This window comes from Hypomesus nipponensis, chromosome 8 (assembly GCF_054491055.1).
Source record: "Hypomesus nipponensis isolate SF chromosome 8, ASM5449105v1, whole genome shotgun sequence".
NCBI classification, from domain to species: domain Eukaryota; kingdom Metazoa; phylum Chordata; class Actinopteri; order Osmeriformes; family Osmeridae; genus Hypomesus; species Hypomesus nipponensis.
This window is the reverse complement of record NC_140368.1, coordinates 6,796,097-6,810,366: the sequence shown is the minus strand read 5'-3', so window position 1 is coordinate 6,810,366 and position 14,270 is coordinate 6,796,097. Positions and strand designations below refer to the sequence as shown.

The following is a 14,270-nucleotide window of genomic DNA, read 5'->3' as shown; positions in this document are numbered from 1 at the left end:
ACGATGTTGTCACCTAGTGGACATACGAAGCTTTATGAAACACTATACGTCACTTAGTACGTATTTTCAGTACAGCCAATCATGATAGCACCTTACTTACGGAACCACGTTGAGTTGGTTTCGGCTTTCGGCATTGTTTCAACTGGATTTATGTCTTGAACGGTAAGCTATTTCCACATCTCGACTAGAGTTTTTTATTAAATTAAAGTTTAACAATTGATGGCAAACGTTACATGCATTGCGTTAAAGCAAACTGACCAACGAATTAACTGCTGCTCTTTTGTAAGTTGAAAGATAGCTAGCTAACCTCAAACTGCTAGCAAACCCGCTAGCCACACAAGGGCAAATTACATTTATGTTGCATGTTCTGCACTTGTTCTTTATCAGCAAGTCGGTTCCACCGAATTTCTTCAGTGAGCGGTTTCTCGGGTGGTTTCAATTACTTATCCACATGGTGTTTAGCTAATTTTAGTTATGTTACTCTAGCGCTGTCATTTGATAACCACTCTGAAGGTTAAATATCTTAATGTTGGGAACATGATTAGTTCTTACGTCATTTTTGATGATTGCAGATTTCTTCTGACCTGTATGTTGGGTAGGATAATTATTTATGGCGATAGTATGAAATTGTTTAAAGTCTACATGTTTGGAACATGAATGTACTCAGTTAGTTGCTACTACAGGTCCGTTGGGTTGGAAGTCCTGGGCCCATGCCATGGCTTTAAAGGTGATCCGGAGGCTTCAGCTGCTGGGACAGACGGGGAAACTCCTCTGCTCTGATCTGGGACAGAGTGCCCAGTGCAGGACCCGGGAGCGCCTCTGTGTGGCCTGCCTTTGGACCTCAGCTGGTCGCTGCATCCAGAGACATGGCTGTAAGAAGCTCCAGCCAAACTTGGGGAGGATGAGCCTGTCCACAATCATCAGGGACCCGTCATTCTTCAACACTGGGTCTGTGGGCCTCCACAAAGACTCAGCCCTCCGGTTTTGTCTGAGCCAGCTCCACGGGCTCGCCCCTGCCGATGAGCAGGCCTTCCAAGTGCGGCTGGACAGCTGCTCATCATCCCGGCAGGTCTTCCGTCTGCTTGGTGCCATGGAGATCATGTCTGACAACATGGCAGCTGCAGTGCTGCACAGAGTAGCTGACCTGGAGAAGGACACCCACTGCCTGAAGGACCCCTCGGTTCTGGAGCAGGACACTCTCAGGGCCCTGTGCTACCAGTTGGAGCAGGACTCATGCCGTCTGACGGACGCTGGGCTGGTGTCAGCCCTGCTTGGCTGCACACGCCTCTACCTGGACCCCTGGAGCACACTGGTGGTGCGGCTGGTGTCTGAGAGCCAGGAGAGGCTGGACAAAGGACAGATGAGTGTTGGCCAGCTGTGCACCCTAGGGCAGGCCATGCTGGCCCTGGAGGGCCCTAGCTGTGGGATGCTGGAGCAAGTGATGGAGCAGGTCAAGAAGCAGGAGCCTGGCCAGTGGAGCCTAGCAGAGCTCACTGCTGTCTATGGACTTTTGCAGGGCGGGGTTGGTAAGGAGGGACAGTATCAGGGTCTCCTCCATGCAATGCATCTGCATGCCATGTCAATCGCCTACCTTATGGACCCACCTGCAGTCAGCAGGGTGATGGGTGCTCTGGTGGTACTGAACCAGACCCAGGCCATGCCCCTGGTGATCAGCCTGTGCAAGCAGGCCGTAAGGCATGTTCCCAATTTCAGGGATGAGGAGTTGACCGTAGTCCTTGGGGCTCTTATGCACTTTGGTCACAGCGATCACTACTTTGTGGAAGCCATGGAGAGGTACGTGCCCAGCATGGCCTTCACCTCACACCCTGAGACGGTCTCCAAGGTGATGCAGTATTTTGGGCGACGGAACATCTTGTCACTGCCTGTGTTTGATGCCGTGGCTGAGAGCTTTGTGTACCGAGCAGATGACTACACCACCAGCCAGGTGGCCCATCAGATCATGCCATTCGGTAAGCTGGGCTACCTCCCACCAAACGCTGGCCAGTTGTTCAGGAAAGTGGAGGCCATCCTGCACAGGCGCTTTTCCCACTTTCAGCCCAGGACCCTCCTCAACCTGCTCCACACCTGCATCCTGGTGGAGAGATACCCTGTCAACTTTGTCTCCAAGGTCTTCAACAAATACTTCCTCCAGCAACTACATGGTAAATGAGCTTACAGTACATCTAGAACTTCAAAATAATGCTATGGAGATTCCTTCTTGAGTTTTGACATTGTACAGATGTCACAATGTGTGAAATACCTGTGCTTGCTCCATGTTTTCCAGTCAAAGACGAAGGTATGGACCGCATTGTTTTGGGACAACTTACTCAGCTCTATATGTCCCTGAAGCTCGAGTGTCCCTTCTATGAGGTAGGTAACATGAGTTAAACACCTGTCAACATTAACAATATTGTTTTGGAACTGTTGAGTTTGACTCCCTCAATACCTTTTTATATCTCCTTAGGGTCCTAGGCTCCCTCCCAAGTACCGGGTCAAGTCATTTCTCACCACTGGGCGGTCCCTGGAGACTCAGGTGGACAGTCAACTCTATAACTATGTCAAGAATGGCCTTGTGGACCTACTCGGGTGTCGTGCATACTTTGCATCTAAAGTCCTCACTCCTTACCGTTACACCATAGGTAGTACAGACAAAATGCCTGTCATTCAATATGGTTTCATGTTACTTGCTAGACATGTTGCCTGATGTTTCCCATCTTGTTATAGATGTGGAATTAAAGCTTGATGAGGAAGGATATGTTTTACCTGCTAGTCACATAGATGACGTATACAAGAGGTACGGACATGTTCATTCTTCTAGAATATAAGGCCATTAATTGTTTGTGTGCCGCAGTGTTAATGCTTGAATGTTTCTTTTATGTTTTATCTATGCTTCCAGGATTGCGATTTGTATCGATGGGCACAAACGGTTCGCTTCAAATGCAAGGCAGCTTCTTGGAAAAGAGGCCATTAAACAGAGGCATCTTAGACTCCTGGGATATAAAGTTGTTCAGGTTAGCAACCTATGATGCAGCCCCGGTATCCATAACTGAAGCATGTTTAGTCTGATGAAAAAGAGTGCTTTGACTACAGATGTGCTTGCCTGAGTGTTGCATCTGGCACCTTGTGATTGCCAATGTTCCGTTTCAGTGTCCTTGCTGTTCATTGTCACCAGTGTTCTGTTTGCCAGTTGCTGTCAGTATTCCTTTTGATTTCTTCTGTCTGGTATGATGGCTTTGTCTGTTCTTTGTTGACAAATGTGCAAGTGAAGTGGAGAGTCAGGTTTGTTCTGCCATGACATACTAATGATTCTCATCTCCTTCTTTTCCAGATTCCTTACTATGAATTTGAGAAGCTGCAAAACCATACTGAGATAGTTCAGTATCTCCACAAAAAGATATTCCCTCACAGTTACAGGCTAAGTTGGTGATACTATGATATATTCCTTGTTTGAGTGTATCAGCAATACATTTACGAAAGCAAAATAAACTTATCATGCTAAAGTGTGCTGGTGGAAAGATGTGTCCAAATACACTAACACTATTGGATAGTTAGTATATTGTAATATTAGTAATGGTTTGAACTTGCAGTTAATTAAAATGAGGTCACTGACAACAATTTATATCATTACTGACAGTGTGAAATATATATTACATTTATTGGTTCTTGGACACACAATGCTGCAGTATAAAGTTGAGAGAAACCACATTTCCCAAGAATCACCATAGAGAGAGAGAGAAATATCCATAACAAGATCAAGATAGGCTCTCAACATTAACCAAATGTTTTGGATTTGTTTTTCCACTGATAACCAATGGTTGATATTATTCTGGTCACCACCATGACCTGGGAGTGTCAGTTGGATAAATATAAAAATGTTATACATAAAAAAAACAACTAATGATGGGTCTTGGTGTGGGCTCCTATGTGGCTGGAATCTGGGGCAGGCCAAACTCATCCACCAAAACTCCATCCTGAAACACAGTTACAATCACAGTCAGGTTCACAGGAAACACTGTGATCTTCAACATACACACACACACACACAAATATATGGTCCATCAGGAGAATGAAGATGAGTAGTACCCGGTTGATGCTCTTCTCCCCGGGCACTCCTTCAGGGATGGAGGGGTGACTGGTGGCCTCATCCAGATAAGAGCTGTCCTCATCCAAAAGGAGCTCATCTCCCAAGGCGTCCAGCTCTGTGTACACAAACACTGATATATCACAGCCTATACATTTTGTATATAGCAAAACATTCTAATGGTCGTCACACAAATGTTCCAAAATGAGCAACCCTCCTAACTGTAGAAAGATGCAAAAGTAGAGAGAGCTGTTTGTTGTCAGTTGCAGCTAATCTAACACTGCCATAGTGCTGCACTCACCTGCTTCGAGGTCATCATCATCGATCTCTGGCGTCCCGTAGCTTCTGCTCATGGCTTCCTGGACCTCGTTGGCATCCTCCATCATGTCCTCCAGCTGATCCTGGAGATCCTGCAACACAAGCAATATTTGATTAACTTCCCAGCCAAGCCAAGTAGGCAACAAGGTTGAAGGTTTTTAAGTATCTTAACGTTGCCAAAACGACTTTGTGACCTTAAGAAGTCAGATCTACAGTATCAATAGCACATACCTCAATCTGATCGATCTTTACATTCTTGTATGCTTTCTTCATCTCTTTGGCTCCAACCTTCATGGCGTCCACCTATGGCATACATTAATAACAAGCCAGTGTTTTTTGATGTCGGATCAATACACAGGAAGCCCAGTGTAATAATGGCATGGTGAGAGCTGTGCAGGAGGGATAGCATCACATGTTTCATACGGTAGTTTTGGTGTCTTTGAGGGTCTGGATTGTGTAGTTGGCCTGTTCCATGTTGAAAGACTGTTGCATTAGATTGTCTCTCTGGCCCTCATACCTGAATGACAAAAATCTCATGCTTAGAGTACAGTTGGTGCATTTCTGAATATTGTACTACTGCTCGTAAGTTACGAAAGCAAGTCATACTAATTAACATGCCATGGATAAGGAGGTGAATGTGTCCCATAACTTACATTCTCTTTTGCTTCAGCACTCTCATGGCCTTTTGCTTGACCATGTTCTGATAGAAACAAAATACAGGTGTGAGATAAACAATGGTCCCACAGAACAGTACTTCATGTGATATGTATGTATCATGTAACCTAACCAGTTCCATGTTGAGTATAATGAGTTTCCATAATGGACCATTAAATTCCAAGTATAGAGATGATATCACATTGTAAAACCAATGTTACCTTTGACGGCCCATCTCTCATCTTCTTCATCTGATCTTTGTACTTGACAAGCTCAACATCTAACCTTGAAATTTTCTTGTCAATAGACTCAGCCCTAGAGTCCACCTATGGTAATAAGTTAAACCAAAATTAGAAGTAGCAAAAGGTGTAGATTTCATAAAATTGAATTTAATACACATTTCTGATGCTGTGAAGCAAAATATATCTTTAAGCCAAAACCAGTTAAACGGGTTGATTTCAGTCAATGCCTTGCCCCATTTCATAACAGGAATAATAACCTGGTCTTAATTTGCCCAGTCACTATTGCGTCTTATAAAAATTAAACACAACTCAATTGTATGCCAGAAATGCTAACAAAACAAACAGGTATTTCAGTTGTAAACATATCGTTCTGATAGACTAGTACCCTCATTGTATTGTTTTGTGTTTAAATTAGCTGGCTAATGTTAGCCAACTAACGCTTAGTACGTCTTTTGCCGGACAACTCACTACAGATAGTTATTTAAAACCGCTATTAACTTAGATTTCTTCGGTTTTCAGTCTAAAACATATATGTAATTCACCCCAAAAGTATGTCTAGATACTATTTCTACGTTAACTAGAAAGCAGACGTCACTTGACACTGAAGTGCTTGTTCCCTCAAAGTTCTTTGTTTATTTATTAAGAAGGAGCAGCTCTGCAAGTTGTGACAATCGATACTTACACCTCCAATACAGTCTGTTAGATTGGGTGGGGGTCCCTTGGGCTTTCCTCGACCAAAAATACGATTCATTTTGTCCCAAATAGATATTTGTTAGCATAAAATAATCAGCTAGCTAAATGTCACTTCAGCTGGGACACCCGGAAATAACCCTCGTGACGTCAAACCAGTCACATGGTTGGCTAACTTTGCTACCAACGCCCTACCATCATTAGCTGGAGGATACATTCAAAGGATTGCTCTTCTAAATGAACGGAATGATAATTTGTAACCTTTTAACGTTGGTGTATTTATTTGAAATAAGAAAGATGATTGAAAAGCATAATATGTCCATTAGGGGGCGCCTCAGTGACATGTTTTCAAACACAAACACACGTTATATTAAATTACATCAGCCCATTCCATATGGGCATTGGGCAGTCATTTGGAATACTCTTGCTCTTAGCCCCAGTGTTAATGTATTCAGTTGTGTTCATCCATCTCTTGAGAATCAATCAAGCCAAAGGTGATACTGATGCTTTGTCGAAGTTTATCCAGAATGATAGGTCACTAATGTATTTGCAAAACCGTAAATTAAATCCATTAACAGTACAATTTCAGTTCTACAGTAAATGAGTGTGACATTTCCGTGGATTCCATCATACACACACCTTCTCCAGACACATTATTCTAATTGAAAGCGACAGACCAGTCTATAAACTATAGCCGTTTAAGACTATAATTAAAATGAAAAATATTTTTATTTAGTGGTCCAATGACTTCGGTTAACTTCAGAACCATCTACAGGGATTAAGTCATTGTGCTTGATTACACTGTACTCGATGATCCATAAGAACTATGGATTAAACATTCAGCAAGAGCTTCACACACACACGCACACACACACAAATACATAAATTCATACATTCATTTTATATCAATAGGTCAATATACCATATTGATGTACATATCCGTAAAAGAATATTGATCAATGATGCATGACATTTCTATATGTTGTAGACAATTGCCTACAGGCCTCTTCTGAAATGACATAGAGACTTGAATTTGACGATGGAAACAAGGGCATTGTATATAGCACTGTAATTTTCACATTGCAGATGTCACATGGGTTAGGCCTAGATCATTTGAGTCTTCTTTCCAAATCCGGGAGATTGAAGACAGTTCCATGGCTAGTCATGCAGGTTTAGTCCCGTCAGGATTCTCCATTGGGAGGTGACTTCTCTCACAGTGCTCCTGGCCTTACTGCTCCCTGGGCCCCTCTCCCCCTTCAGCTTTGCTGGGAGACAGAAATCCCTGAAGCATCGCTTAAAGATCTCATCCAGGAAGGCGTAGAGGATGGGGTTGAGGCTGCTGTTGGTGTAGCCCAGCGCCACACAGAAGAAGTAGGCAGCCATGACGGTCGTGGTCTCCGGAACGCTCACCAGGGCCTTGATCATATTCATTTTAAATCAATAAATTAACATAGTATATTGATGCAAGACAGTTTGTTGTTTTCATTCACTTTAATACTGAGCACTGCACAGCATGTTTTGGTCTTAGTAGGCTATCATCTCTGCATGTAACAGAAAACTAAAAAAGCAATAATGGATGAAACACCGATACTTACAAATAATGCACAATTTGTGCTTGATGTTGATCACGGTGAGGTGATACTAACTTGAAGTCTATAGAATAACCTCCAAAAGCTTCAATGATTACCTTAAACTAATTTTTCTACAAACACTCACATTTAGGTTACATCAAAAATGACATGTTAACACTCTAATATTGGTCAAGAGCAGCGACCAATAAAACCTAAATAATGTTTGTTGGGTTAGAACCTGTATATTTGTTTTACTAGTCCACATCCCTGTAAGGCTATCAACTCTAATCTTACAAAACTGAAATGACCTGCAGAATAGGTGCGAATATCTGTCTTATGCTTGGACTTTGCCTCTGAGAATAAATTACGTTACTACAGTACTATCAGGCTCTTAGTCAATGGAGTTCTAGTTACACGTTTACAAGTCTTTAAATATACATTCAAAATCCGGTGGGAGTCACTGTACAACATTAACAAAAAGCACAGACCACCAAGCATTTACTTTGTGTATCATCAAAGAACACTTAAAATATTTGATATTCATATCTGTACATGTGTTCCAATAATTGGCCATGCTACAAATACTGATACATTTCATATAATGTCTGTGCAAAGCAACTTTAAGCCTATACAATTTCTGAATAAGTATGTTACTTATTGATGTATTTGACATGAATCTGAATACTAAACCATGTGCACAATATGTCCATAAAGGAAATATCATAATTTTTTGGATTGCATTGATCTACTCATGTTTTTCTATGGTAAGAACATTCATAAAATAATATGTATAACTAGGCGCAAGTCAAATTAACAGCACAAAAGTGATTTATATTGTAAGATTAACAACTTGACACAAGATCAAAGTTGCTAAAAAAGCCCTCTGTCAAATTAGAAAATAACAATTAAATCCAGGATTTCTTACAATAACAGTGATTGTGTCAACAACAGCATTTTTATTCGGTCTATCTCAAAGGTCCCTCTTATTATCTAACCCTGACACACTGGAGCCAATCAACACAATTCTAAGAAATAGTTTGGATTCTTGCATTATGACTTAATTATAGTGTTTCATTGACTCCTTTTGGTTACTAAAAGAAAATGTAACTGAATGTTCTTCATAACGTTCCCTAATTGCAATGTTTCTTTACATCAGGCACACAATATAACAAGCGTTATATTGTACTGCCTTGATGTCAACCTGGAAATACCATATCTGGACTGCACAAGGCACTTCTGGCCTAAGGAACTATATAGACAGTCCATAACACATTTAAATCTATTAAAACGTATATTAATAAAAGAAAGAGAAAATGCAATTTAAATGACTAACATAATACTGTCTTTTTAAGCACTATATTCTCTATTATTTATGATGAAAAGGCAAATTATCGCTAATCGCTATCCCTGAGAATTTCAATTTAAAACACCTTAGAGTTCTGTCATCTCACTGCTGTATTCTAACACACAATATGGCAATAGCTCATAATGACACAGTGCATGTAAAAATAAAAATCTATTGTATTATTTTTGTAATTCCCTTAAGTGAGAATGTTATCTGCAAATCAATTGTATGTCCAAATGACTAAATGTATACAAGTGTGCACATAAATGTATTTGTGTTCATTCAATATCCCACTTATCCGTTTAAAAATAATGATCAGTGATGCATGATATCTTCATATGTCGTGAACATAGCCCACAGGCCAATTCTGAAATGACATAATGACTTGAATTTGATTGTAATAACAAGGGCAATGTATATAGCACTGTAGTTTTCACATTGCAGATGTCACTTGGGTTAGGGCTAGATCATTTGAGTCTTCTTTCCCAATCCGGGAGATTGAAGACAGTTCCATGGCTAGTCATGCCGGTTTAGTCCCGTCAGGATTCTCCATTGGGAGGGGAGCTTCTCTCACAGTGCTCCTGGCCTTACTGCTCCCCGGGCCCCTCTCCCCCTTCAGCTTTGTTGGGAGACAGAAATCCCTGAAGCATCGCTTAAAGTTCTCATCCAGGAAGGCGTAGAGGATGGGGTTGAGGCTGCTGTTGGTGTAGCCCAGCGCCACGCAGAAGAAGTAGGCAGCCATGACGGCCGTGGTCTCCGGAACACTCACCAGGGCCTTGATCAGGATGAAGATGTGGATGGGTGTCCAGCACACCACAAACACAGCCACCACCACCATGACCAGGCGGGTGATGCGTCTTAGAGTGCGGTCCTTTTCACGCGAGCCGGACAACAGCCTGACGCTCTTCAGCCTCAGGACCATCAGAGAATAACAGACGGTGATGATGAGCACAGGCACCACGAAGGCAAACACAAACACACAGATCTTCATCAGAGTGTCCCAGTAGATGTAGGGCTCAGGGAATTGTAAGGCACACTCTGTAGTGCCTAGAGGTGGAAGGATGAGAGAAGAGAAGAGATAAAAACAAAAGGGGGGTGGAGAAAGAGAGAAAGGAGAGGTACGAGAGAACAGAGTAGAGAGAACAGAGAGAACAGGGAGAGAGGAGTTACGACAGGGAGACTGTTAAATGTACCCACGCTTTGGTGTAACATAAATACCATTTCACAGTGACTCTTTCCACTCATGCTGTCTGGCTGTTATGGAACAGCTAATGTGCTCTTAAATGGGAACATCTTGCGCAACATTGGCTCTTTCACTTTTCACAACATCCTCTGTATATGGCTGTGATACATTGTGAAGATAATGGAAAGCTCATTACCATCAGATAGATAGGCTTATGTTCCTCTCCGACTATGAACATGAGACAAAAGATTCTGCATTGCTAGAAAAACACAGATTTCCAGAGAAAATGGGACTGGCATTTCTCATTTTACTGGGTTCCTCCACAGACCTCTAAGGGCAAATAAAGCATGATAATGGACTAGTCCACTCTGTGATGAGACAATTCCTTGACATCTCTTGGGAAATTTGCTTTTGAAGACATTAGCGAGTGGCTGTGTTGAGTGTGTACGTGCTTGTGTGTGTCTGTGCAATCGTGTGTGTGTGTATGCGTTTGTTTATTTCTCACCATTGTTTGTTTGTGTACCCCCAAGCAGAAGAGCAGGTATCCCTGCAGCCGATGACAGGATCCAGATACACACGTTGATCATCTTGGCTTTTATGGGCGTCCGGAAGTCCAGCGCCTTGACTGGGTGGCACACAGCCACGTAGCGGTCCACACTCATCATGGTCAATGTGAAGATGCTGGTGAACATGTTGTAGTAGTCTATGGAGATGAAGACCTTACACACCACCTCACCAAACGGCCACGAGTTTAACAGGTAGTCTGTGCTCTGGAAAGGCATTGTAGTGGTTACCAGGGCGTCAGCAAGGGCCAAGTTGAATATGTAAATGTTGGTGGCGGTCTTCATTTTTGTGTACCTGTACATGAAATACATTTGAAATGAATATGAAAAAACATCCATTATTTAAATGACCGGAAGACTAAAATGAAAACACAATTGATGAGAGAATATTTTTGCATTACTCAAAATCAGCATTACAACTGGATCACATGACACTGCTTCAACCATTTAGAGGCTGCTGAAGCCTCCATGTTTCCATCTTTGCTTCTGTCACTGGTGGTTTATAGACACACACTAGTACAATGCATCAATTACAATGGCCACAAACCTCTGTCCTATAACAGTACCATCAATCACCACACTGTGGGTCATGCAAGTGAAAGACTCACAGGTGGCTCTTCACGGAACTGATCTATTGGTTTTATTGCACTGGGTGAGATACAATTTATGTATTTGAATCATCATCCTATTCCTATATACTTATATTTAACATGTTTTGACATCAACAAACAGATAATATAGAGAAATATAGATAATATATCAGTCCCATAATTGAGACATTTGGCTGCAGAATGAAATCAACATGACATCAATTGTAATAAGCAAACACTAATAATAACTAACTAATAAGTTTAAAATGCATGAGTGTGTCAGACAGAGAACGACTGAGGAAATTCTTTCCAAATACACTACAAGGTAGACCTTGTTGACACAGAATATGTAAAATGTGCCGTTTTGTGTTTTTTGTGCATACATTTGACAACAAATATACGTTGTGTATATGACATACAAGCAACACAACTGGTCGACTGGGAGATGCTGAACAATATGTGATGATGCCTCAATGCATAATCTGAAATATCTACCATCCCTCACATCCATGTCAAGATGTTCATGAATCACTCCCTATGTTTTGATTTCCATTACCAAATATACCCTTTTCCCTATTTTAAATGAATTTAGGGCCTGTTTATTTCCATAATACATACTGTATGTATTCAATTACTCGTCATGCGTGCATGCAAAAAAGCAATTGCCTCTGGGTCTCTCGCAAGTTTTGGGAATGCAAAAGAACTTGGTCAGGAATGTTTATCTATACTATCATACATATTTAAGAAGGTAAATACATATTGATACATTAATTTGGGTTTCCTTGTGCATTAATAGTCACTTTTCATTTACCAAACGGTGGACAAACAAACCGAGCACTGACGGTACATGCAAAAAAGTTGCGCCTTACCTGATTATAACATACATGACGAGGCAGTTTCCCACTAAGCCCACCACAAACACCACGGAATAGACAGCGGTGATGATGGGGATGATTGGGGACATGGGCTCCTCGTCCCACTCGTCGCTATAGGTGCGATTGGGAGTTTGTGATTCAGACAGCCAAGTAGAATTAATGAAACAGTCTTCGGCGAGCGCAGAAAGACACTTGTCTCCTTTGAAGATTTCCACCGGAGTGCTTTCCATTTTGGAAACGCTTGACCACCTCACAATACGAATGAAATGGGCTAAGATAACACTTCTTGCGGTCCGTTCCACAAGGAGAGAAAAAGGAAAGTTAAAGTGAGTATTATACCTGAATAGACTTTTATGGCATTCTTTAAGTGAATGGTTTTATGGTCTTTCTAGGCTCTATCAAATATTTTAAACATGCTATTAGCCAACTGTGAAAAGGTGATACATAAAGCATTTCTGTAAAACAATTTTCAGACCGCATAACCTTATCCAACCCACCCGCATCCATGAACTCACCCATTTGTTGTTAGGCTGATGTATTCGATCCTTTTAGCTCTATGGAGATCAAATCTGAGGCATGGACGACGTAGCCTAGTGTGTTTTCTTTTCCCTTGCTGGAGGATACGGCTAGCCAAAGTTTGTAGAGAGAGGTATGATGAGGCAAGTGAATCGGCTATGCAACGGCTGGCAGACACTCGTGGGCACGCACAGTGTGGGCTGCTGCGAGCATCCGACAGTAGCGCGCTCTCTTGCTCATTTCTCCATACCCCCTCCCCCTACCCCAAATATGACATCAGTGAAGTGACAATAACCTTAAGGCAAACACTGCAAACTCTTGTGTCCATGTAACAAAATAGGTCCAAGTAACAAAATAGGTCGATGCAATTCTAAAACCAAGCGAGGAGACTTTCTTTCGGATAAGTTACGATGCTGTCTGTCTAACAAATGTTGATCATGATAGGCCTATAAAAATATTTTAGCTTTTTTATCACTTCAAACTTTGGGTATCTTAACATATTGTTAAACCCCTCAAAATATGAATGGTTCTTTGGATGAATAGTTTAATCCTTGTGCTAAACTAAACTGTGAGGAAGTAGCCTATATTACTATATGCTCTATATAGATAAAAGGCAGCAATGGATACCACACAATACCACAGATACCAGACAATAACAAGCGAAGTAGGCTAAATTGAATATTCTCTTTATTAGGCTACATACATATTCTAATGCTATAGATGCATTAAGATCATAAATAATCTGTTTAATCCATAATGCATCATTCACAACAATAAACACAAAGTGTCTGTGTGTTTGTGTGGAGATAACATCCACTGTGAACAACCCTGGATGTGCAGGGGCATTGGCCTCATCCTGCCGCCGCCAGTCCATGCGTTCCTGCCTGTAATTACAGCTAACAGGAGAAGAGAGCCAAATCAGAAGCCAAACGTAATTATAACGAGGGAAAAAAACAACCTTCCCGACTTTATTTGTACTTTCTGCAGTGTATGATGCATGCATACCTCTTTTCAGATGAGCGGGCTGGAGATAACGGGTTGGAGCTCTAATAAATCATGTAACCATACGTCACCTGGGCCATTCTTGGATGGAAGGATGTCTGTCGCTAGGAGCAAGAACGGCGTATTATTTTTAACGTTTTTGCTGTTAGGCTGCTTAAAGAGCCAGGCTCTTCCTACCCTCAAAGGAATCATATCATGAGTGGTGCTGTGGTCTGGTGGGATTGCCTTTGATATAAGGCAACCCCCTCCCCCCCCTCTTTATCTGCATAGGCAAAGCAGATTTCTTTGGTAGAACTGAAACTTGGGCAGTCATACACACTGATATTGCGTGGAATGACTGATTCCTTGATAGGAATAGAGGTGGAAAAAGTTAATTGGCTGCTAAAATTGATTGAGTGCATCTGATTACGAGTTTTCAGCTGAAAGGCCGATGAGATATGTTCTAATTTCAATTTCAGGGGAGACCAGGATCAACCATCTTCAAAAATGCATTCCTTCTATCTATGCTAAATGAACATAATAATTTATACACAGTATATAAAGCTTTCTTGGAAAAGTGATTTAGCAGTCCAAAAAAAAAAAGATGCCTTTTGGAAATCTTTATCTGCACACGCTAATGATTAATGTGTTACCCGGTACA

The 14,270-nt window shown here is 41.6% G+C and overlaps 3 protein-coding genes across 3 annotated transcripts; 1 reads left to right on the top strand and 2 right to left on the bottom strand.

Moving 5' to 3' along the window:
- The first annotated feature begins 71 nt into the window (after positions 1-71).
- fastkd3 (FAST kinase domains 3) lies at positions 72-3,503 on the top strand. Its single transcript, XM_084702712.1, has 7 exons — positions 72-162; positions 684-2,162; positions 2,285-2,370; positions 2,465-2,639; positions 2,725-2,794; positions 2,897-3,011; positions 3,329-3,503. Exons 2-7 carry the CDS (start codon positions 716-718, stop codon positions 3,425-3,427), a joined length of 1,992 nt encoding a protein of 663 aa, XP_084558838.1. The 5' UTR covers positions 72-162; positions 684-715; the 3' UTR covers positions 3,428-3,503.
- A 112-nt stretch (positions 3,504-3,615) lies between these two features.
- Positions 3,616-6,135, bottom strand: chmp5b (charged multivesicular body protein 5b). Its single transcript, XM_084702713.1, has 8 exons — positions 5,978-6,135; positions 5,275-5,379; positions 5,053-5,099; positions 4,823-4,916; positions 4,631-4,702; positions 4,383-4,491; positions 4,084-4,199; positions 3,616-3,971 (listed from the first exon to the last, which is right to left on the bottom strand). The coding sequence occupies exons 1-8, from the start codon at positions 6,044-6,046 to the stop codon at positions 3,921-3,923; spliced, it is 663 nt and encodes a 220-aa protein (XP_084558839.1). The 5' UTR covers positions 6,047-6,135; the 3' UTR covers positions 3,616-3,920.
- A 3,286-nt stretch (positions 6,136-9,421) lies between these two features.
- Positions 9,422-12,357, bottom strand: LOC146274932 (delta-type opioid receptor-like). The gene is made up of 3 exons (XM_084702714.1): positions 12,107-12,357; positions 10,590-10,942; positions 9,422-9,948 (listed from the first exon to the last, which is right to left on the bottom strand). The coding sequence occupies exons 1-3, from the start codon at positions 12,340-12,342 to the stop codon at positions 9,422-9,424; spliced, it is 1,116 nt and encodes a 371-aa protein (XP_084558840.1). The 5' UTR covers positions 12,343-12,357.
- Between the last annotated feature and the right edge of the window lie 1,913 nt (positions 12,358-14,270).

Coding starts and splice junctions, on each gene's coding strand:
- fastkd3 (XM_084702712.1), top strand. CDS start 716: ATGGCTTTAAAGGTGATCCGGAGGCTTCAGCTGCTGGGACAGACGGGG. Junction 2,640..2,724: donor TCCTTACCGTTACACCATAG/GTAGTACAGACA, acceptor ATCTTGTTATAG/ATGTGGAATTAAAGCTTGAT. Junction 2,795..2,896: donor ATAGATGACGTATACAAGAG/GTACGGACATGT, acceptor CTATGCTTCCAG/GATTGCGATTTGTATCGATG.
- chmp5b (XM_084702713.1), bottom strand. CDS start 6,046: ATGAATCGTATTTTTGGTCGAGGAAAGCCCAAGGGACCCCCACCCAAT. Junction 5,100..5,274: donor TGAGAGATGGGCCGTCAAAG/GTAACATTGGTT, acceptor TGTTTCTATCAG/AACATGGTCAAGCAAAAGGC. Junction 3,972..4,083: donor GGGAGAAGAGCATCAACCGG/GTACTACTCATC, acceptor ACTGTGTTTCAG/GATGGAGTTTTGGTGGATGA.
- LOC146274932 (XM_084702714.1), bottom strand. CDS start 12,342: ATGGAAAGCACTCCGGTGGAAATCTTCAAAGGAGACAAGTGTCTTTCT. Junction 10,943..12,106: donor GTCATGTATGTTATAATCAG/GTAAGGCGCAAC, acceptor TTTCATGTACAG/GTACACAAAAATGAAGACCG. Junction 9,949..10,589: donor GGGTACACAAACAAACAATG/GTGAGAAATAAA, acceptor TTCCACCTCTAG/GCACTACAGAGTGTGCCTTA.